General features: G+C 36.5%; 1 protein-coding gene across 1 annotated transcript; it reads right to left on the minus strand.

Moving 5' to 3' along the window:
- Positions 1 to 1015: 1015 nt before the first annotated feature.
- Positions 1016 to 21964, minus strand: LOC117974810 (MAM and LDL-receptor class A domain-containing protein 1-like). Its single transcript, XM_034931778.3, has 3 exons — positions 20759 to 21964; positions 11959 to 12056; positions 1016 to 2925 (listed from the first exon to the last, which is right to left on the minus strand). Exons 1-3 carry the CDS (start codon positions 20949 to 20951, stop codon positions 2704 to 2706), a joined length of 513 nt encoding a protein of 170 aa, XP_034787669.3. The 5' UTR covers positions 20952 to 21964; the 3' UTR covers positions 1016 to 2703.
- Between the last annotated feature and the right edge of the window lie 398 nt (positions 21965 to 22362).

Here is a 22362-nt window from a genome sequence, read left to right on the forward strand (position 1 = left end):
AGAGGCATAGAGGGCTTCGGTAACTTCCCTATAATCATACACTTTTTTGTTTTTTTTTTTAAGTTGGAGTCTCACTCTGTTGCCCAGGCTGCAGTGCAGTGGCGCCATGTCGGCTCACTGCAACTTCCACCTCCCAGGTTCAAGTGCTTCTCCTGCCTCAGCCTCCAGAGTAGCTGGGACTACAAGCACGTGCCACCATGCCCGGCTAATTTTTTGTATTTTTTGTAGAGGTGGGGTTTCACCGTGTTACTCAGGATGGTCTCGATCTCCTGATCTCGTGATCCACCCGCCTCAGCCTCCCAAAGCGCTGGGATTACAGGCATGAGCCACCACCCCCAACCCTTTAACTTGAACCCAAGTTTCCAGAGCCCATGTTCATGGCTGCCATTTTAGCTATATTATCTTTAATATTCAGACTCCCCTGGAGTATTGCTTTTATCATCACTGGTTTTCACACATTAGGAAATTTGATGCACAAAGACAATATTTACACAGTCACTTAGCAACCAATGAGCAGAGCAGAGACTAAAACTCAGACCACTGGCTCCAAAACAGTGTGCTTTCCACCATATTCCACTCCATCCAATCTAGTTTCCAAAATAGCTCTTTTCAAATGTCATCCAGAAGACTTATATACAGGAAGGTAGAAATTAGAACACCCATTTGACAAGATACAATTGCCTTCTTTTATTATTATATTTTATTAATACATAGTAGTTGTACATATTTATGGGGTAAATGTGATATTTTGATACATGCATATAATGTGTCACTATCAAATAAAGGTAATCGGGATACCATCTCCTCACACACTTCTCATTTCTTTGTGTTGGGAACGCTCCAAATCTTATCTCCTAAATATTTTGAAATACACAATAACTTGTTATAATTGCCCTACTGTGCTATCAAACACTACAGCTTCTTTCTTCTATCTAACTAACTACATTTTTTAACCATTAACAAACCTCCCTTCCTAACCTCCTCCTCCCCACCTTTCTCAGCCTCTAGTAACCACCATTCTCCTCTCTACCTCCATGAGATCAACTTTTTAGTTCCCACACATGAGTGAGAACCTGCCATATTTGTCCTTCTGTGCCTGGCTTATTTCACTTTGTATAATGTCCTCCAGTTCCCAAAGGTGGATAACATTCTCAATGTTACCAGGCAGCAGAAAGTGAGGCAATAGGATTAAAATATTACAGCCCACGTCAGACTTTTTTTCACTACATCATATAATCCAATGTCTTCACTTAGAAATGATTTTATTTGCATTTCTCTGATGGCCAGTGATGATGAGCATTTTTTCATGTGTTTTTTGGCTGCATAAATGTCTTCTTTTGAGAAGTGCCTGTTCATGTCCTTCGCCCACTTTTTGATGGGGTTGTTTGTTTTTTTCTTGTAAATTTGTTTGAGTTCACTGTAGATTCTGGATATTAGCCCTTTGTCAGATGAGTAGGTTGTGAAAATTTTCTCCCATGTTGTAGGTTGCCTATTCACTCTGATGGTAGTTTCTTTTGCTGTGCAGAAACTCTTTAGTTTAATTAGATCCCATTTGTCAATTTTGGCTTTTGTTGCCATTGCTTTTGGTGTTTTGGACATGAAGTCCTTGCCCACGCCTATGTCCTGAATGGTAATGCCTAGGTTATCATCTCACACCAGTTAGAATGGCAATCATTCAAAAGTCAGGAAACAACAGGTGCTGGAGAGGATGTGGAGAAATAGGAATATTTTTACACTGTTGGTGGGACTGTAAACTAGTTCAACCATTGTGGAAGTCAGTGTGGCAATTCCTCAGGGATCTAGAACTAGAAATACCATTTGACCCAGCCATCCCATTACTGGGTATATACCCAAATGACTATAAATCATGCTGCTATAAAGACACATGCACACGTATGTTTATTGCGGCATTATTCACAATAGCAAAGACTTGGAACCAACCCAAATGTCCAACAATGATAGACTGGATTAAGAAAATGTGGCACATATACACCATGGAATACTATGCAGCCATAAAAAATGATGAGTTCATATCCTTTGTAGGGACATGGATGAAATTGGAAACCATCATTCTCAGTAAACTATCGCAAGAACAAAAAACCAAACACCGCATATTCTCACTCATAGTTGGGAACTGAACAATGAGATCACATGGACACAGGAAGGGGAATATCATACTCTGGGGACTGTGGTGGGGAGGGGGGAGGGGGGAGGGATAGCATTGGGAGATATACCTAATGCTAGATGACGAGTTAGTGGGTGCAGCGCACCAGCATGGCACATGTATACATATGTAACTAACCTGCACAATGTGCACATGTACCCTAAAACTTAAAGTATAATAAAAAATAAAAAATAAAAAAATAAAAAATAAATAAAAATTAAAAAAAAAAGAAATGATTTTAAGTTACTCTTCTCTCTGCCATCTTATTCATTTCTTATCTCCATTTTTGCTACTATTCTACACATGTCTTAAGTGCATAGTCAAAACAACCTCTCTACTCATCACAGATCATGTGTTTGATCTCTGAATGTGTTTGCTTCATTAATGTTGAATAAATTCATGAGCTGCGTGTGTTATTTTGTTATCTGAAACGATTAGCATTAAATAAGTGTCTTCTGTTGCATTGTATTAATTTCATATGTGCTCATCTGAAAAGGTATGAGCTATGTGTGTTATATTGTTATCTGAAAGGATTAGCATTAAATAAGTGTCTTCTGTTGAGTTGTATTAATTTCGTATGTGCTTAACTGAAAAGGTAGAGTAGATTCTCCCGCTTCTGCAATGAGATCAATTTTTGCGTGGCTCCACTGAGATTCGGAGAATCTGATTATTTTGCCTTGCTTTTGCAAGTTTCCATCTAGAGACGTTCTTGTAAAAACTGAGAGATTTGAATGTTGAGACAAATGATACCAAAACTGCACCTGTTGAAAACATGTTTTCAATGATATAAATATTCCATTGACCTGCCTCTGGTAGTTTTTCCTATAATTTGAAATATTCCTGACCTCAGGTGATCTGCCTGCCTCGGCCTCCCAAAGTGCTGGGATTACAGGCATGAAACACCATCTCTACTAATAATACAAAAAAATTAGCCGGGTGTGGTAGTGCATGCGTGTAATCCCAGCTATTCGGAAGGCTGAGGTAGAAGAATCGCTTGAACCCAGAAGGCGGGGAGGTTGCAGTGAGCTGAGATCACGCCATTGCACTCCAGCCTGGGCAACAAGAGCGAGACTCCATCTCAAAAAACAAAACAAAACAAAACAACAAACAACAACAACAATATATATATATGTATATATATATTCCAAACAACTTCTGTGTTAAATATAATCTTCTCAATTCTCCTTTCCCCCAGATGTGTAACCCAGTCATGGGCAGTACCACTGTTTCCATGGAAGTTTCCAGAATCCTTCTCTCTGGCTTCTTACAAATATGAGAGGTACACGTTGAGACTCAACGTTACAAAATCAAGTATTACTATACAGACTTGATGTTTCAAACAAGAAAAACTTTCCTTAAAAATTATTTTCTTAGGTTAACTTTAAAAACTGTAATTAATACTTTATATCAATTTAGTCTCTGTGGTAGCATTAACAAATAACGGGGAAGCTCACAGGATACTGTTCATCAATAATTGAGCCAAGTAAGACAATATTCTTTGAGGGTAGGGAGGCTTAATCATTTCACTTCCTATTCACCATCAATAATGACACAATCTAAAGGTTTGATGGCTTAACTACATAGTGAAGAGAATAGAGAGGATTATGCCAGGTGCTGATAGCAGTAGCCCTAACATGAAATTGCGTACTGTTATTGATTCAACCAAAATTTACTGACCACTTTCTAAGTACCTGGAGCTGTGTGAGGCAAAAATTAATTCCCTCAATGTTGTCTGGGTGATTCATTCTGTAAAATATGCCCACAAAACCTCCATTAAAACAAGTTCAGGTACGCTGCAGTCAAATTTTTTTGCTTCTTCTCATTATCATATAACAGGTCCTAAGGCTGTATGTTTTAAAGAAAAACCCAACATTTAAAGATGAGGTCCCACAAAAGTGGAATACTTCTCTTTAGATTCAGTGACATTTTTTCAGGTTCATTATATTTTAAATTCTTTTTTAAAAATGTTTTCCCATTCATCATTGTGCTTTTATACTGATACATGGACAGATACTAGTGTATATATAGGCAAGCCATGTATTTCACTGTTGGGACCCAATTCCAGTGATGAATGTTGACCAAAAAAAAATGTTTTAAATGCTTTTTTTAAAAAAATTGTTCATTTTAAAACACCAAGCATCTATTTGGTACACATTTTTATCAATGTCTACTTAATTGTGACCACCTGATTTAAAAATTCTGATTGTTTATTTCATTTCAGATTTTATTACTGTGCTTACCTTAATTCACACCTTGACAGGTGAGTTAGAAACAAAAATAATAGAAATGTTTAATTAAATTCCATGGAAAGAGAGGATTCATGTTTCTCAACTGTGATTACATTTTAGATCCCTGCTGTAAGTTTCACTATGTCCCAAGCTTGTAAATATGCAAAACAGAGCTTTAAACCTAGTTGTACAAGAGATGTGCATGTCCCATCAGAATTTTGAGCTGTCAAACTGTCACTCAGTACATCACCAGTGTGAAGTTATTTTAATAGTGTATTAAGTATAAATGCCAACGGGATCCATAGTCAATGGGATAAGAGCTCAGAACTTATATTTAATTTACTTTTTTTATAGAATTTGCATTATGCAGACTTAAATTCTTAAGTTATTAAATACCAAGGAATGTTCCATTATCTTTTGAATTTTTGAGGGTGAAATCACTGAACAAAAGTTATTGATACAGCCCACAAATTTTTTTAATTCATTGTTTTCCCTTTTTACTTTTATTTTAGGTTCGGGGTACATGTGAAGATTTGTTACATAGGCAAACACGTGTCACGGGGACTTGTACAGATTATTTCATCACCCAGGTACTAAGCATTGTACCCAATAGTTATCTTTTCTGCTCCTCTCCCTCCTCCACCCTCCCCCCTAAAGTAGACCCCCGTGTCTGTTGTTTCCTTCTTTGTGTTCATTGTTTTTATTATTTAGCTCCCAACTTGTAAGTGAGAACATGCGGTATTTGGTTTCCTTTTCCTGTGTTAGTTTGCTAAGGATAATGGCCTCCAGCTCCATCCATGTTCCCACAAAAGACATGATCTTGTTCTTTTTTTATGGCTGCATATTCCGCAGTACATATGTACCACTCTTTCTTTATCCAATCTGTCATTGATGGGCATCTAGGTTGATTCCATATCCTTGCTATTGTAAATAGCGCTGCAATGACCATTCACATACATGTGAATGTATCTTTATGATAGAATGATGTCTTTTTTTTTTTTTTTTTTTTTTTTAGACAGGGTTTCACTCCAGTTGTTCAGGCTGGAGTGCAGTGGCATGATCACGGCTCACTGCAGCCTCAAACTCCTGAGCTCAGGTAATTCTCCCACCTCAGCCTTCTCAGTAATTGGGACTACAGGCTTGCACCACCACACCCAGCTAATTTTTTTTTTAATTTTTAGTAGAGATGAGGGTTTCACCATGTTACCCAGACTGGTCTTAAACTCCTGGACTCAAGCACTCCACCCACCTCAGCTGCCCAAAGTACTGGGATTACAGGCGTGAGCCACTGCACCTGACCTACAGTAGAAAAATTTCTAGTACTGTAGGTATATGTACCCAGTAATGGGATTGCTGGGTGGAAAAGTATCTCTGCTTTTAGCTCTTTGCGGAGTTGCCATACTGCTTTCTGCAATGGTTGAACTAATCTACACTCCTATCAACAGTGTATAAGCATACTTTTTTCTCCACAACCTTGCCGGCATGTTATTTTTTGACATTTTAATAATGGCCATTCTGACTGGTGTGAGATGATATCTCATTGTGGTTTTGATTTGAATTTCTCTAATGATCAATTTTAAGTTATTGATACAAGCTGTGACTTCACATAAGTAGTAACCAAGTATGGAAACTCTGTGCCTCTCAACCTGGTACATGCCAGTAGCAGAACACTAAACCTTAAACTCCAAATCATGAAACGTGTCATAAATTCCTCACAGAACTTATTATAGTAATTTGTATTTTCTAAGTATTCAGTTAATTGCATTAAAAAAAGAAGAAAGAAATGAGAAGACTGTCAGTAAATGCTTATAAACATTCAGAAATATATAGAGAGAAAGTAACAGAGAGAGAGAGAGAGAGGAAAGAGAGGAAGAAAGATAATCTATTCTATGTCAAAAAAATGTATAAGGCATTACAGGTCCTTAGGGACATTTGAGTCTTTTGGAGGAAGAGTGGCAAAAGAAAATGAACATTTAATTATAATGAGCATAACTACAAAATTGTGAAAATAGTGTGGCTGTTAAATTTAAATTAATTAATATTAAACAAAGTGAAAAATTCATTTTCTCAGTTATGGTTTTGTTTTTGTTGTTGTTGTTGTTCTTGAGACAGAGTTTCACTCTGTTGCCCAGACTGGAGTGCAGTGGTGTGATCACGGCTCACTGCAGCCTCCACTTCCTGGGTTCAAGTGATTCTCTTGCCTCAGCCTCCAGAGTAGCTGGAACTACAGGCACGTGCCACCACACCCAGCTAATTTTTGTATTTTTAGTAGCGATGGGGTTTTACCATGTTGGCCAGGATTATCTCGATCTCCTGACCTTGTGATCCGCCTGCCTCAGCCTCCCAAAGTGCTGGGATTACAGGCCAGAGCCACTGCGCCCGGCCTCTCAGTTGTTTTAAATGATCAATAGCTCTATGTAGCTAGTAGCTACTATACTTAACATAGGGAACATTGTCCGTCATCCCAGAATGTTGCATGAAACAGATCTGCAAAGCATGTAAGTGAAAATTACACCAAACATTCAAATTTTATTTACTACTTGATCATTTTTAAAGGAAATTTTCTTGATGCATGCCTGCTTCATTCAAAACAAATTAAGTAAAATGTTAATAAAAAGGGCTTGCTTTTATTTTTATTGGGTCTCCACTAAGGCAGATTTTATATACAGTATGACTATTCAAGACTTTGAATCACTGCATTCAAGAGAAGTTCATGTGGTTAAAAAAGTTTCCAACAAACAGTTCTTTCTGAATATTGAAGATAAAAATGGAAGCTCCAATTATTTCATTTTTAATTGTATCCTTATGATTTTAAATTATTTCTATTTTTAAAAAATATATATGTATACATTAAATCATATATTTTACTACCAAAGGAAAGAACATCTGGTGATTTACACCAGTTACTGCATATGGATGAGTACCTAAGCTGGAGAGGGGGTGATAGTCTTAGTTCCATTGGTTCTCGTGTCGGTACAGTGCCTCTGGGACCTTGGGCTCTCTGATACTTCAGTCTGGGACACCCAAGATCATGATTCAGAGGTTCAAAATGAATTCTTCCTTATTTTTCTGTTTTCTTTCTTTCTTTTTTTTAATTTTGATCATCTCCTGTTGAAACCCTCCTCTTCAAATTTTCTGCCAATTTTCTCAACTTCCCTATGGACTTTGTTCTAATTCCTTCTCAATCTCAGAGCTCCTTGGTCAGATCTTCATGGCCATTCTCGATTTTACTCCAAACCCTCAGCCACCTCTGCCTTCTCTGCTTCACATCAGACCCTTTATGCCTTCCTCAGTCTGCTTATTGCCACACTTGCTGCACCTTTATAAGATCTAGAATACAAAGATACAGAAGGACAAGAATAGCCAAAAAAGCAAAATAAATAAATGGGAGAAAAGAAAAAAAAAAGCTAAGATATCTATAGCTCCTCAAAATTCAGCTGGGAATAAGTATATATTGAAAGAGGGGATCATTCGTCACATACATGAACACACAGACACACACACACATCCCTCACCATTACCATAGTGATTTTTATGGCTCCTAGTCAGTTATGCTTTTTCCTGGGCATTCTTTTCCTGAACCAGCTTATGTTGAGGTTTAGAATCTTCAATAAAACAGAATCTGTTTTTCCCGTTTAAATGATTAATCTTTATGTGCTTTGATATACAGATTGGAGAGAGCACCTGCTCGCCCTTTCCTCTGTAGACTGTTGCTTCCTCTAGAATCCATCAGCTATTCTAACATTGATCTTTGGATTAAACACAATGACCAGGGAATAGAGCACAACTGCACCATTGCAGGACATGATCCAAAATTACTTTTTTTCTAAATTGTTCTTTGACTCCAGTTTATTGTCCTACTTTGGGGACATTGTAAGACATGGCCTTTTAAAACTCTTTGAGAGAGATTTGTAGAGTGTTATTATTATACTGGACTCACCCTCTTATAGTTTGCAGCATTTTACACTGAATTGCTATCAGTATCCCCCACTAAACAACATTTTGTTAGAGCAAGCATGTGTTTAGGTTGTTGTCATTATATTCCCTGCATCGAGGACTGTGATTAACACACAGTAGATAAGCAATATATATGTGTTGAATCGTAGGTATAATGTTTACTTTGGTAATATAGCAAGCACTCGGGAGAAGTCTCAGAAGAACTATTTTCAGTTTTGTTTATTTCTCTTTACTTCCTTGAATCTGAACCACATGTGGCCCTCTCTGCATTGGCAGACTCAAATGTGTAGGCTGGCCCTCATAAACTTTACTTTGGGATCCAACCTATCTCTGGTTTCAACTACCTTTGTCCTGACTTTCTCATTCATATTTGTAAAACAATCTATGAATTATCTTCTACTGAAGGAATATTAATGTACTTGCAAAACAAGTTGGAGAATTAAAAACAAAAGAAAGATCAATAGATGAACATACAAACTAACTTTGAAAGCAAAAGCTTCATATTATCCATCTTCCTGTATTTAATTGTGAAGTCCTAAAAGTAAGAGATTATGTTACTTACACAGTAACTCAAATATGAAAACTCAGAAAATATTAGTACCCACATTAATCCCCTTCATACTTTACATCTCCTAGTTAATTGTAAACAGTAACAGCATTTCAACAGCAGTAAGATAGAATAGCTTTGGGCTCCCTCGTGTTCTGTTTGTCCTATCTTGTATTTCAAAGAAAAATGCCAATTTTCCACTAGTGGCTGAAAGGACTTTTGAAGCATAAATTAAAGTCCGCATCTTGAACAATGATTAGCTGCAAGAACAATTGTCCATGCTGATGGCATGTGTTGGCCACATATAAAGTACAAGGTAATCCATGCAAAATGGCCCTAAAATCATGCTGTTAGAAATGGCAACTCACGAGAAAGCTCAAGTTGCTTTAAATTCCTTTCAAAAAAAGAAAAAATTCTTAACTGTATTAATCTGCTAGGATTATGTAGGGAAAAAAAACCATATAATTTCAGAAAATGAAGGCTTTAATCATATCAAAGTACCCCACACTGGTTATCTCACTGCTTGACTCTACTACCTTATAATGAAGAACATTGGTTCCATGAAAGCACTATTATTAATATGTTCCAATTCAGAGGATTGGCTAGATTTTCCAGTTACCCAAGAAGGTAAGAATTTGTTTTGTTTGCTTATTCTGTAACTTTTATGTAAGAAAATATCGACCGGGTGCGGTGGCTCACGCCTGTAATCCCAGCACTTTGGGAGGCCAAGGCGGGTGAATCACGAGGTCAGGAGATCAAGACCATCCTGGCTAACATGGTGAAACCCCGACTCTACTAAAAATACAAAAAATTAGCCAGGAGTTGTGGTGGGCACTTGTAGTCCCAGCTACTCAGGAGGCTGAGGCAGGAGCTTGCAGTGAGCCCAGATTGCGCCACTGCACTCCAGCCTGGGCGACAGAGTGAGACTCTGTCTCAGGAAAAAAAAAAAAAAGAAGAAAGAAAGAAAAAGAAAATATCACATATTGCCACAAACTTATTTTAAAAATTCATATTATAGTCTTAGAAAAATCCTGAGAACCTTAGCTATGTGTATCTCAGACTATCAATAACATTCTCCTACAGTCTACTCCTACTTCCTAAACTGGAAAGCATTACAAGGTAACTCAAATATCCTTCCTGCTAACTCAAAGACTTCTAAAATTCAAGCACATAGAGAAAAGCGTGAAAAACAAATATCTATTCTGGCAGTCTGCAGTGGCGCCTTGAAACAGTCTCAGTTTTTCAAAAACCAAGGCAAACCATTAAGTCAGTATCCATAGCCTTTAGAGATCGAAGCCTTGGTTTTGAGATAAACTACCAAGCACCCAAAATGTCCATGACAGCATTTTCACTGAGACCCCACCTAAATAACACCCCAACCCCAACTAAGTTACCAATTTAAGCAAAAATTAAGTGTCCTCAAGTGGAAACAATGATAAACTGAAACTCAATCCCAGTGGCCACAAATCAATGGCTATCGGGAAGCATACAATGATGGGAAAGGTAGATTACATTTTAAAATCATATACATGCATATGATTTCTCAGTGACTCTAGGTGAGTCATAGGAATTTCTAATACACTCTTAATATCTTCAAATTTCTGTAAAGCAGGCAGAATTAACACATCATATTCCTTTACATTCAATTTTTTCTATATATCTAACATTTGTGATCTCATCACTTTAATGTATGACCTTGAATTAAATCTAAGTTAGCTTGTACTTTCAAAGAAGAAGTGCTTCTGGAGTTTCCCCTCAAAAAAAAAAAAAAAAAAACTCTATATCTATCTTTCTCTTTTTCTGTCTATCTTATAGGATTTAATTAAAATAAAGAGGTGGGAATGGGTAAAAGGCATTTGGATAAAATGGAAATGGAGACCAGGCATTTGCTTTAATTCTTATTCTCACAAAGAAATGGGAAGAAAAAAAACAAAAGAAAGGAAAAGAAAGTATCTTTAGGACTTTAAAAGAAAGTATCTATGGACACCACTATTAAGAACTCAGGGCACTCCCACTTAGACTTATACCAAACTGAAGGTATAATTAGGTTTATACCTCAGAATAATATGTCATTTATCACCAGGAAAGCCCAAGTAAACTGCTCTAACACTACACTTACAGGCAATGAATTTACTGTGTGGCACTATTGATCTCTTCATTATTTTCTGATAAGTAAAGACGAAAAAATTAGCTGAAATCCTAAGGGCCGAGAGGCATGTTGGAGCTCTCAAAAGGACTGAAAATAAGACAAGCTGAATACAGACCTCTGATTTAGGTGTTACTTTTATGGAAAGCAAAGGAATTATGTTTACTGAATTAACATTATATTTGGTACATATATACCAATGTTTGGTACAAACATTGTTTACCTACTATGTACCAAATATTTTGCCAGGTGCTTTATTTAATCACATTTTAATCCTTGACATTATTCCATATAATCGTGTATGCTTCCAATGTAAACGCTGACATTTAATCCATACAATCATGTATGTTGCTGGTGTAGACACTGAGTCTCAAAAGAAATATACAATTTGTCTGAGCCACAGTTAGAAAGTGGCAAAAGAGACTTGAACCAAGTCTAACTAGTCCATCCTCTCTAATATGCTGCTGAAATAAAATGGGTATTTCACTCCTTAGTTTGTGTTTGCCTGGCACCAGAGGACTCATTTAAAAAACTCAAATTTCAGTAAATATAATCATTTCCATTTTTCTTTCTTTCAACAAACACTTATTTAACTGACTTTATTTTTCTCAATGTACATTGTTGGCCAAAAATTTTGGCAACACGTATCCACAGCTTTAGATTATCGAAATGACTGTGTGAAAAGAATATAAAATAACAGAAAGCTTTAATAGCCCCCAAAAGAATGGTGCCAGTTATGTGTTACAAATGGTCTTCTAGAAGGACATAGCATTTTGTGTTGAAATAGCGTATGTAAATCTCTTAATTCATTATTAAAGTGCTAGTAAAACATGGCGGGCATTTACTAGCAGAGTAACCCAAGCTCAGCGATTTACAACCACAGAATGGCCAGTGGAAATTCAGAACAGTTGATTACCTGACATGGGGTAGAGGCAGTGAGCAATTTTGTAAGAACAGGACTTCCAAGCTTGGCCACCCCGGGGCAGCGCTGTGCCTCCAAATAAATAAATGATCCTGCAAAAACAAAGGGAAAGTCATACGGATGTAAGTTCTCTTACACACTTAGCTGTTCTTTGCTCCACAATCTTATCCTTGCACATGCTAAACTATCAATTAGATAAAGAAAAGTACATTTTTTACATATTTACTATTATGGTTTGTAGATAACAAATAGCATTTATACCGGTATAACATTAAATACCTAAAATAACATTTAATCAATTAAAACAAGGTCTTGATCCAAATCACCTAAACAAACATTTCTGTTGGCTTCATTTATGTCATAGAGTTTGACATCAAATTAAATGAAGCTTCTAAGCTGACAATTAGATATTCAACACGCCCTTATGAAATACCCACAAGAGCTTTATTTTTTAGTTTCTTCACAAAGTACCGAAGGATATGAGCTTATGGAATGAATTTTAGTTTCTCCCGGGTCTTACGTGTTTGACATTGTTGTCTGTGCTAGAGGGGATTAAAGCTTAATTAAAGATCTAATCTGAACATTAACAAAATCACCACTTTTAGATTTTAACTACGACGGATGTGCTCATGGCAAATGTGCAGGGGATAACATCTCTCAGCAGCTTAAAAGATCACAGGTTCAGAGCTGCTGTCTGGGGTAGTTTCATTGAATATTGAAGACTTACAAGGAAGGCTATACCCAACAATGTCAAGGTCTGATACTGCCCTTTGATAATCACAGTGATAGGCAATTTGGAAAACCAACTATTTTCATTGGAAAATACCGTATTCAGAGAGTGATTTTCCTAGATACAAGTCAATGCTGACTGCACACAAAGGAAAGGATTTAGAATTAGAATGTATTATTTTATAGACTCCATCACATGTTTAACCAAACAACCAAGGATGTGAGTCAGCAGTGTCATCTTTGAGTGGGAAAAATAGAACCCAGTTTATATTGTTTTTAAATCTCAAAACCTACTTGGAAAGATAAAGTTTACTGTCCCCAAATTCCAAATTACAGGTAATGGAAACAGTGCATGCGAGCAAGTTCATTAAATTCTCTATGCTTCACCTAAAAAGGAAAAGAATGGGAAAAGTTGATTTTGAAAAATTCTTCCACCTAAAAATGCTCAGGTTTAGGTAAAATTCAAATAAATATTTTTAAAAAGATGATCAAAATTCTAAAAACAAATGAACCGATATTCAAAGACCTTACTCCTCCAGTCATTCAAAAGAATATACACAATTTCAAACAAGCTGGTTAATGAAGGTGAGAACATGTACACATTAAGACGCCAAAATCTAAATGAAGCAAAAGGCCTGAATAAATCGTTTAGACAACAAAAGTAACTGAAAAAGTAATGAAAAGAAAATCTAGAGAGAAATGTATGGTCCCACATCTGAGTTAAATTTAATTTTCTTTCCTTTTTTTTTTTTTTCCTGAGACAGGGTCTGGCTCTGTCACCTAGGCTAGAGTGCAGTAGCATGATTGTGGCTCACTGCTGCCTGGAACTCCTGGGTTCAAACAATCCTCCAGCTTCAGCCTCCCACTGGGTGTACAGGAGCACACTACCACATACATTTTAAATTTTTTTGTAGGGGCAGAGTCTCAAACTCCTGGCCTCAAGCAATCCTCCTGCCTTGGGCCTTCAAAGTGCTGGGATTTCAGGCATGAGCCACTGCATCTGGCTCCCTATTTAATTTTTAAAAAACAAATATTTGCAACATTATTCGAGAAACCTCAGATCTTAGAAAAATATGGAGAGCTCCCTGATTCATATTAGGTTGCCAGAATATCTTTAATTTTTAATAAAATGGATGAAAATAGGACAAAATTTAAAACTCTAGAGAGCAATCTCACTTGTGAGCATAGGAACAAATATTCTAATTAAAATGATGTCAAATAAATTTGAAATTGTTATCCAAAAATAGTGTGTCTTGATTAATCTGAGCCTTCCAAGAATGTAGGTTTGGTTTAATTTAGGAGCTCGGTCTCCATATTCAGTTACAACAACAAATGAAAGTGTCAAGTCATAGAATCCTATCTAAATGTTGAAAAGACTGTGAAAAACCAGTGAACAATTTCAAGTCACAAATCTTAATAAAATAAAAGGAAATAATTAAATAAAGACTAGTGAACAACCTCAAAATAAATAGCATTCTAAATGGCAAATGATAAAACAATATTAATTAAAATGGGAAATGACATATTTCTGTCACAACTATCAATTAGAGATAATATTAGGCAATATTTATAATCTTAGACTAATATTATCTTAAAGGTCTGGTGAGTGTAGAAGTCAAGGAAATAAAATATCTAGTAGACATTATAGAAAAAGAGAAGTAAATTTCCCATGTTTACCAATAATATAATTGTAAAAATAGAAAGCCAAAGTATTCCATTTTTTATAATTATAGTATCATTTAGAAAATTTGGTAAGCTAAATGGAAACAGATATATTACACAATTACTTATCTTATCTTAGCAGTAAGTTTCCAGATACATAAACAGCAAGAAATGTCCAACTCCTGATAGCAAAATTAATTTTTTTAATGTAGGAATAAATTTAACAGAAAAGGGACACGATTTGTATGAAGAACATTATAAACTTTGTGAAAGACTGCAAACTCTCTGGTTAGATGAAAAGAGATAACATGTTTCTAGATGGAAAGATAATAGAATTAAAATATGAAGTTACTGACCATTGATTTGGAAGCTAAATGCTATCCTATGATAATTTTAACCAAATATTTAGAAAGTTGACAATATTGCGTTAAAATTAATATGTGCAGGTAAGGCGTATAGAGAGTCTAAACTCTGACCACAGGCCCAGGGACTTCTAGGAACACGTCCCTTGATTTATCTTTCTATCAGCCTGCTCTAAACAATGAGCCAAGTTAGAGAAATGTGGAATTTACCAGTTTTATTCCTGGTCATGACAAGGAGTTTACTTCTCGTAATCACAATTGTTTATTGTAAAACTCTTACACACCCACATACCCCAGAGTGGCTCTGTGACCAGCACAATATAAAAATTAAAGGACAGAGTGAATAGTCTCCCTGGGTTAAAGTGTTCACATCTGGCTCGACCTCACCTTCTGCAAAACAGGTACCTTGTTAATACACTGGCCTAGAAGTAACACCTTACATGTCTTAAGAACGTTAGAGGCCAGTCTCTATAACTTTCACAAATGCAAAAGTTATAAACAAGCATTACCATATAGAATAAAGAAATGAATAATAAATAAAATTACTCCAGTTAGGTTTGGTTCAGGAGTGCAAGAGGGGTTTAATATTTAAAAAATCAATTTACCTTATAGACAAAAAAGATAATCTGACAATCATATCATAATAGATGCTGAAAAATACTGAAAACTTTTAACATACATTCAATTTCTTAATTTTTTTAAAAAGCACACTCTTGAATAGAAGGGAACATTTTTATCTGATAAAGAATACAATTTTTCAGTAAGCATGGCACTTAAGGTTCAACTATTGACAGTTTTTCCTCTGAGAGAGAAATAAGACAAGTCTAGCAGCTACCACCAGTTCTGTTCAACACATTCTAGAAATTCTGTCCAGTACATAAAACAACAAATGGAAGATAGAACTGTTAATATTTAGAAAAAAGGAAATAAAATTGCCATTATTTGCAGACAAAATAATTGTGATCCTAGAAAATAAAATATATATGTATAAGTTCCTAGCTATGATAAATAAAATTAGCAAGGCCACTGGATACAAGGTCAATATTTTCTATAAAAATGCATTTCTATATGTCAGCAATAATCAAAATCAGAAGTTCTTTAAAAGTAACACAAAAACCTAGGAAAATACTAGCAAAAGATTTTCAAAATCTCTACCCCGAAAGCTGTAAAATATTACTTAGTAAAATTAAAGAACCCAAATAAATTGAGACATTGGAAACATTTGAAAAAAATATTTTTCAGTGAAATGCAAATAAATATTACATATGAGAAATCATTGTACACCCATTAATTGGAAATTTTTATAGAGAATTATAATGCCTCTTGCTGGTAGGAAAATAGGAAAAAGTAGTCCCATTTTGTCACTAAAAATTGAAGTACTAAAGTTTTAGGGTAAATGAATCTATAAATGTTTATTGAAAATATAAATACATATCTTGCTTAAAAAATATAGAAGTCTCACTCCTAGTTATTATCTATTGCATAAAATCGAAAGTATCCTACAGGAGGAAATGTGTACAAGAATAAATTTGAAACATCGTCATGATATTGATGTCACTGGATAGGGGAATAGCTAGATACATTATGGTATATCCAAATCAAATAAATTTAGCTAAATAAACAAACATGAATCCAGTATCACAGACTGGATTTTATCTTCTGTCTTAAACGATCAAAAGAAAAATATTAGAAAAAAAGCATATTTAGCATGGACTGTCAAATATAGGACAATGGGAATGTAAGATAGTGATAGATCACAGGATAGTGATCTCTGAGAGAGGGGAAACAAATGAGTTAAGTCCTGTAATTCCCACAGCTTACTGCCTAGACAGAGTTTCCAGGTGCCTGTGCAGAGGGGAAACACAGGAGTGTGGTAGTCTCCTCAAGTTGAAACAGATAGAGTCGGTGCTTTGGGGAGACCCACATGGGTAGAATTCATAAGACAGAGTGCCAGCTGCCCCTTTCAGGTACTGGAGCTTTGAAAAGACAGCAAGCTCCCGAGATCTGCAAACAGTCCCCCCTAAATTGCCATGTAAGGACCGATCGTGTGCATGGATTGGAGAAAACTACCTGAGTCTGGGGGTAAAATCACCTGAAATGAATAGCTGGAACATTTCCCGAAGGTCACAGAAAGTCAGGAATGGTAGAGTTCTCTCACCAACCACAGTGCAAAAAAAACAAAAACAAAAACAGACATAGGCATTGGATAGAGAACTCAAACCAAATAAACACTTATGTCCAGACAAAAACACGTATGCAAATTTAATGGTGTTTTTACTCATATTTGACAATATTTGGAAACAATCTAAGTGTCCTTCAGCTGGTTAGTGGATAAATGAAGGGTGGCTCATCCACACAATGGACCCAACTATTCAGCAGTGAAAAAGGAAGGAATTGTGGCTGAAGCCAGCGACATGGATGAGTCTCAAGTCCTTTATGCTAATTGAAAGAAGGCAGAATCAAAATGCTACATATGATATGATTCCATTTTCAAGACATTCTGGAACAGGCATACACTAGGGCTAGAAATCAGATCATTGGTGTCAGTGGTGGGAGGTGGGAGAATTATTGAGTACATAATGGCACAGAACAATGTGTTGGGCAGGAATAGAATTGTTTTATATCTTCATTTTTGTGATGGTTACACAATTGTGTATGTATGTCAGAACTCAGTGAACTGTACACTAAAATGGTTGAATTTTACATTTAACCAATACTTTATCATAAAAAATGAAAAAAAATAGATAGTATTTGATGACTTGGAGCAACTGCCATAAGCTATCTTTAGTAAGAAGATAGGGACAATAGTTACAAGATAATATATTTCTTAAAAAACAAACAATCACAGAAACACATATAATTTTGAATATGTATGTATCTACTATATATATATCTGTGTGTGACTATATGAACATAGATAAAAGTGGAACATAATTAACATGAGTTGCCTATTTCTATGGAAATTTAACAGAGTAGGAATAGGAAGGTAGAAACGAAGCAAAAAAGGCAGGAAGGAAATTCGAGGCTTAATTACACACATACACACAAAAACTACATAATATCAACATATCCAGCCTGGTCAACACGGTGAAACCTCTGGCTCTACTAAAAATACAAAAACAAAAAACCAGCTGGGCGTGGTGGTGTGCACCTGTAGTCCCAGCTACTTGGGAGGAAAAGGCAGGAGAATTGCTTGAACCTGGGAGGTGGAGTTTGCAGTGAGCATGGATCACACCACTGCACTCCAGCCTGAGCAACTAAGTGAGACTCTGTCTCAGCTAGATAGATAGATAGATAGATAGATAGATAGATAGATAGATAGATAGATAGATAGACAGATAGATTTAAAAGCTGCAATCTATATGTTTAAGGCTGTAAGAACAAAATGAACTAGAACTCCACTTTCTTAGATATCGGAACTATTAGGCTGCCTCTGACTCTACCAGAAATTTCCATTTCACTTTCCTTTCCCTTCCCGGTCCTTTTTCATTTTTTTTAATTCTCCTCCTCACTTGCAATTTAAAACCACTACTGATTCTCTTTAAGGTTTGATCATGGCAATCATGGGTAAAGAGATGTTGACTCCGTGATCCAGATATATTTTTTTTTTTAATTGGCCCTTTCTAAAATGAGAAAGACTGCGTTTTTGTCCCTCACACTCTGGGTGAGACCAGCTGCCCCTAGTTTTATCAGTCATATTGTTATCTTTCACTATTCTTCAACTCACCGGAAAAGAATGGGTCTTTCAACATCTAACACAGGGGCTCTATTAGAATCTTTTTAATGCAAATCATAGTTATGTAGTAATTATAAGATGGCAAAAGACTAAAGGTGAATTACAAACATATTTTCTAATTGTCTTATCTGGTGTTTTTCCTAGTCTTCTTATTAGAATGGACAACAAATATCTATTAATGTTTATGGAGCTCTTACTACATGGAAAAACCTTCACAGGTGTTATTTCATTTAATCCTCATGACAACTCCACAGGGAAGCTACTTTTCTTTTCTCTATTTTCTATCTAATAAAACTGAAGCACCCTAATATTTAGACATGGGTGCAGTGTCAACATCGTGTCGGAACCCTGGGCAGCCCGTGCTCTTCCCTAACTGGTTATGGTATGCTCACATCAGACCACCATGACACACTGCCCGCACAGCTTCCCTTTGAGAATCACTGCCTTGGCTTAGGCCTTCATCATCTCTCACTGATATTTCTTCAGCACATCCATGTTTTTTTGAATCCAGCCTTTCACCCTCTCCATTCTCCTCATCTCAGACAGAACAGCCCTTTAGAGCAAATTTGATTGGTCACATGCTTTAACATGACTACCTGGGTCACCATCATCCTGCAGACACATTTCCAATTCCTCAGCACTCTCTAGAGTCCCCTTCCTTCCTCTCCTGTTTCATCAGTTCTCTTCTCCCTGTCCAATCACACACGTCTTTCATCCCTAACTACTCCCATCTTTCTGCCCGCTTTGGGGATTCTTCCCTCCAATTAGGACATGATCCCTCCCACCTCTCTTTGGTTCCGTCTTCTCTCAGTAATTCCTTACTTCTGGCTTCCTGACTACTTTTCATTTCCCTTCAGTGCTCAGTTCAGGAGTCATCTCCTTCAACAAGGCATCTCGAATCCATCTGAATCACCTTCCATCCCTCTTAAAGCATCCTTCATAACCGATTGCAATTCCTTGCTTATCTACGTAAGCTACCAGACTGAGACCACCTCAAAGGCAGGGATCGTGGCATCCATCTTTGTGCATCCAGATATCGTCTATGCTATGTATTTAATAATTGGCTTGAACAGAGAAAAAGAAGTAAAATATTATATGAGTTTAGAGAAAATGTGTTGTTAATACATAGTTCCAATGATTTATAGTCCCCTTTCTATTTTAAACTTTAAACTTAACTTTGTCTGCTACAAAATGTTAAAGAAATGAGTCATGGCACAAAAGCAAAAATTAAGAACTTACCACACTGTTAAACAATTAACTAGGTTTATGGCTGTAGCCAACAGATGGATGGTTGAATTTTCCCATCCCATCCCCTAGCACCCTCACCCACTGCCACCAACCCCAATTTCCAATGGCTGTAATTAAAAATATGATCAATACTTATTTTTGGTATAATTCTTTGGAAGTCTGAAAGAAGAAACAAATAGGATAATGTTCAATGAGGTTGAAAGGTGATCTATAGTACAAGTACAGTTGTGCTATTGTAAGGTTTGCCAGGTGTGGTGGCTCCCTCTTGTAATCCCAGCACTTTTGGGAGGCTGAGGTGAGAGGATTGCTTGAGGCCAGGAGTTTGAGATCAACCTGGGCAACATGGCGAGACACTCTTTACTTAAAACATATACATTTAAAAAGTAAAGTTAACACGATGCTAACGTATATGGGGAATGACATCCGATGATAAATGTGAACAAAACAAAAGAGAAAAGAGAACAAACCCTTTCTGTTTTATTGGAGTTTCACAGACACTTATTGGAATACCACAGGTAGTTATGGTTCCTCTATTTTAAGATGATATGTAAACACTGGAATGATGGTTAAAAATATATATGTGGAAGAATAAGACTGTTTATTATAAAGAAGCCCGAAGACTGATTAAATTGCATTCAAGTATTTGTAAATTTATTTCACAGATAGTGCTAAATCTCTGTTCTCAGTTCCCAGAAACAAGATTAGACTATTTTTCTTCCTGTTTTGAAAAAATTGGATTGCTCTAAAAAGAAGGCAAGCCTACTGTACTTGATTCTGGGCAATTTGAGAAAATGATCAGAAAACTTTTCCACCTCTTTATGCCTTTAACCCAACTTATAAAAATTGCAACAACAAACATGTTGGTGATTAAAACAATGCTCCTTTCAGGGAACTCAATTGCCCGCCAATTATTAACTTGGTCAGGAGGTTTTAAAGCAAGACAAACCAGAGTTCCATGTATACAGTCTACAGAATAGAAATGAAAATACACAGTATCATCATTCCACAACATGCAAGAAAGAAAACTTTTTTTTTTTTAAAGAGGAAAATGTCCTACCATGATTTATGTTTGCTGTGTGATCGGCTGCAGGAAAGTGGTGCTCTCCATTATTCAATCCTTTCATCAGCTTCCAGGGTGAATCTTCTGTGAGAAATGGCTCCCAACCGCAGAAACCCGACTCAAAGTCACAGGCGAGATGCTTTGCTGTTACACGTAGAAGAGAAAACAGGTGAGGAGAAATGAAGAGCATGCAGGCAAACACTGCTCTACGCTAGCTAATCATCTTAGGAGGCCTGCAAAATTATTCTGCTTGGTAGTGAATATTCTCTAATGATCGGAATAGCTTTCCTTTATCTAGTCACACACAATATCTCAGGTGCTGTGTGAGGCATGACCCTTCCACATGCTTCCATCTGTAAGTCTGGTACATTTCATTCTGGTTGGCCATCTCCATTTTATTTAATGATGCAAGGTGGAACTCCAAAGCTTTTCAGGGAGTAACTAATTTGCTTGCCCAGTATAAACCTGCTGAGATGGTAGTTTAAATGAAAAAAATCCACTGGGAAGGGGGAAGTTTAAATTAATTCTGGACACACAAATAACTTGAGGTCAGCATCTCAGTATGCATTTTATTATTCTATCCTAACACTTTCTCAAAAAAAAAATACCTAGCCATTTTGGAATTGCAGGTAAATTAGATATTCGGAACTGAGCTGGTGTTATCTTTTGTCTTTTTTTTTTTTTTAAGGCAGAGTCTCGCTCTGAGGCCCAGGCTGGAGTGCAGTGGTGCAATCTTGGCTCACTGCAAGCTCCGCCTCCTGGGTTCACGCCATTCTCCTGCCTCAGCCTCCCGAGTAGCTGGGACTACAGGCGCCCACCACAACGCCCGGCTAATTTTTTATATTTTTAGTAGAGATGGGGTTTCACTGTATTAGCAAGGATGGTCTCGATCTCCTGACCTCGTGATCCACCCGCCTCAGCCTCCCAAAATGCTGGGATTACAGGCTTGAGCCACCGCACCCGGCCCAACATTTTTTTTTACATGAAAGACATCTGGAGACAATATCACAGTAAAAATTAATGCATCATACAAGATCCTTGGTTTAAATTTCTTTCATTTGACTATTATACCAACGTCCCCTGTGAAGGTACACAGTTCATATTAGCATTTAAAATTGTTTTTAAAGTCCTATAATTTAAAAAACCCCTTTTTCATGGAATTTCCTGAACTATTTTGATTTGAAGATATATCTATCATGCCAACTTTTTTGGAACACAGTGAAGTAGATTCTATATATATATTTTTTTTCCTATATGAGTTATTGAAATTTTATATGTAAATACAAATGTGTATTTTATTGTGGTAAAATATACATGACATAAATGTAACATTTTAACAATTTTTAATGTAAGCTTCTATGGTATTAGGTACATTCCCATTGTTGTACAGCCATTACCACCATCCATCTCCAGAACTTTTTCATTCCCAAACTGAATCTCCACCCCCATTAAGCAATAATTTCCATATCCCCTCCCCTCAAACCCTGGCAACCACCATTTTACTATCTGTCTCTATGAGTTTGCCTACTTTAGGTACTTCATATAACTGGGAGCAAACAATACGTGTCCTTTTGTCTCTGGCTTATTTCAAGGTTCATCCA

This window comes from Pan paniscus, chromosome 9 (assembly GCF_029289425.2).
Source record: "Pan paniscus chromosome 9, NHGRI_mPanPan1-v2.0_pri, whole genome shotgun sequence".
Lineage (NCBI taxonomy): Eukaryota > Metazoa > Chordata > Mammalia > Primates > Hominidae > Pan > Pan paniscus.

What these genes read in the sequence shown, in the direction of transcription:
- LOC117974810 (XM_034931778.3), bottom strand. Translation starts at nt 20,951, where the DNA reads ATGCTCTTCATTTCTCCTCACCTGTTTTCTCTTCTACGTGTAACAGCA. An exon ending in CACAGCAAACATAAATCATG is followed by an intron (nt 12,057 to 20,758) that starts GTAGGACATTTT and finishes TTGTTTTTGCAG; the next exon opens with GATCATTTATTTATTTGGAG. An exon ending in CTGCCTCTACCCCATGTCAG is followed by an intron (nt 2,926 to 11,958) that starts GTAATCAACTGT and finishes TGTTTTCAACAG; the next exon opens with GTGCAGTTTTGGTATCATTT.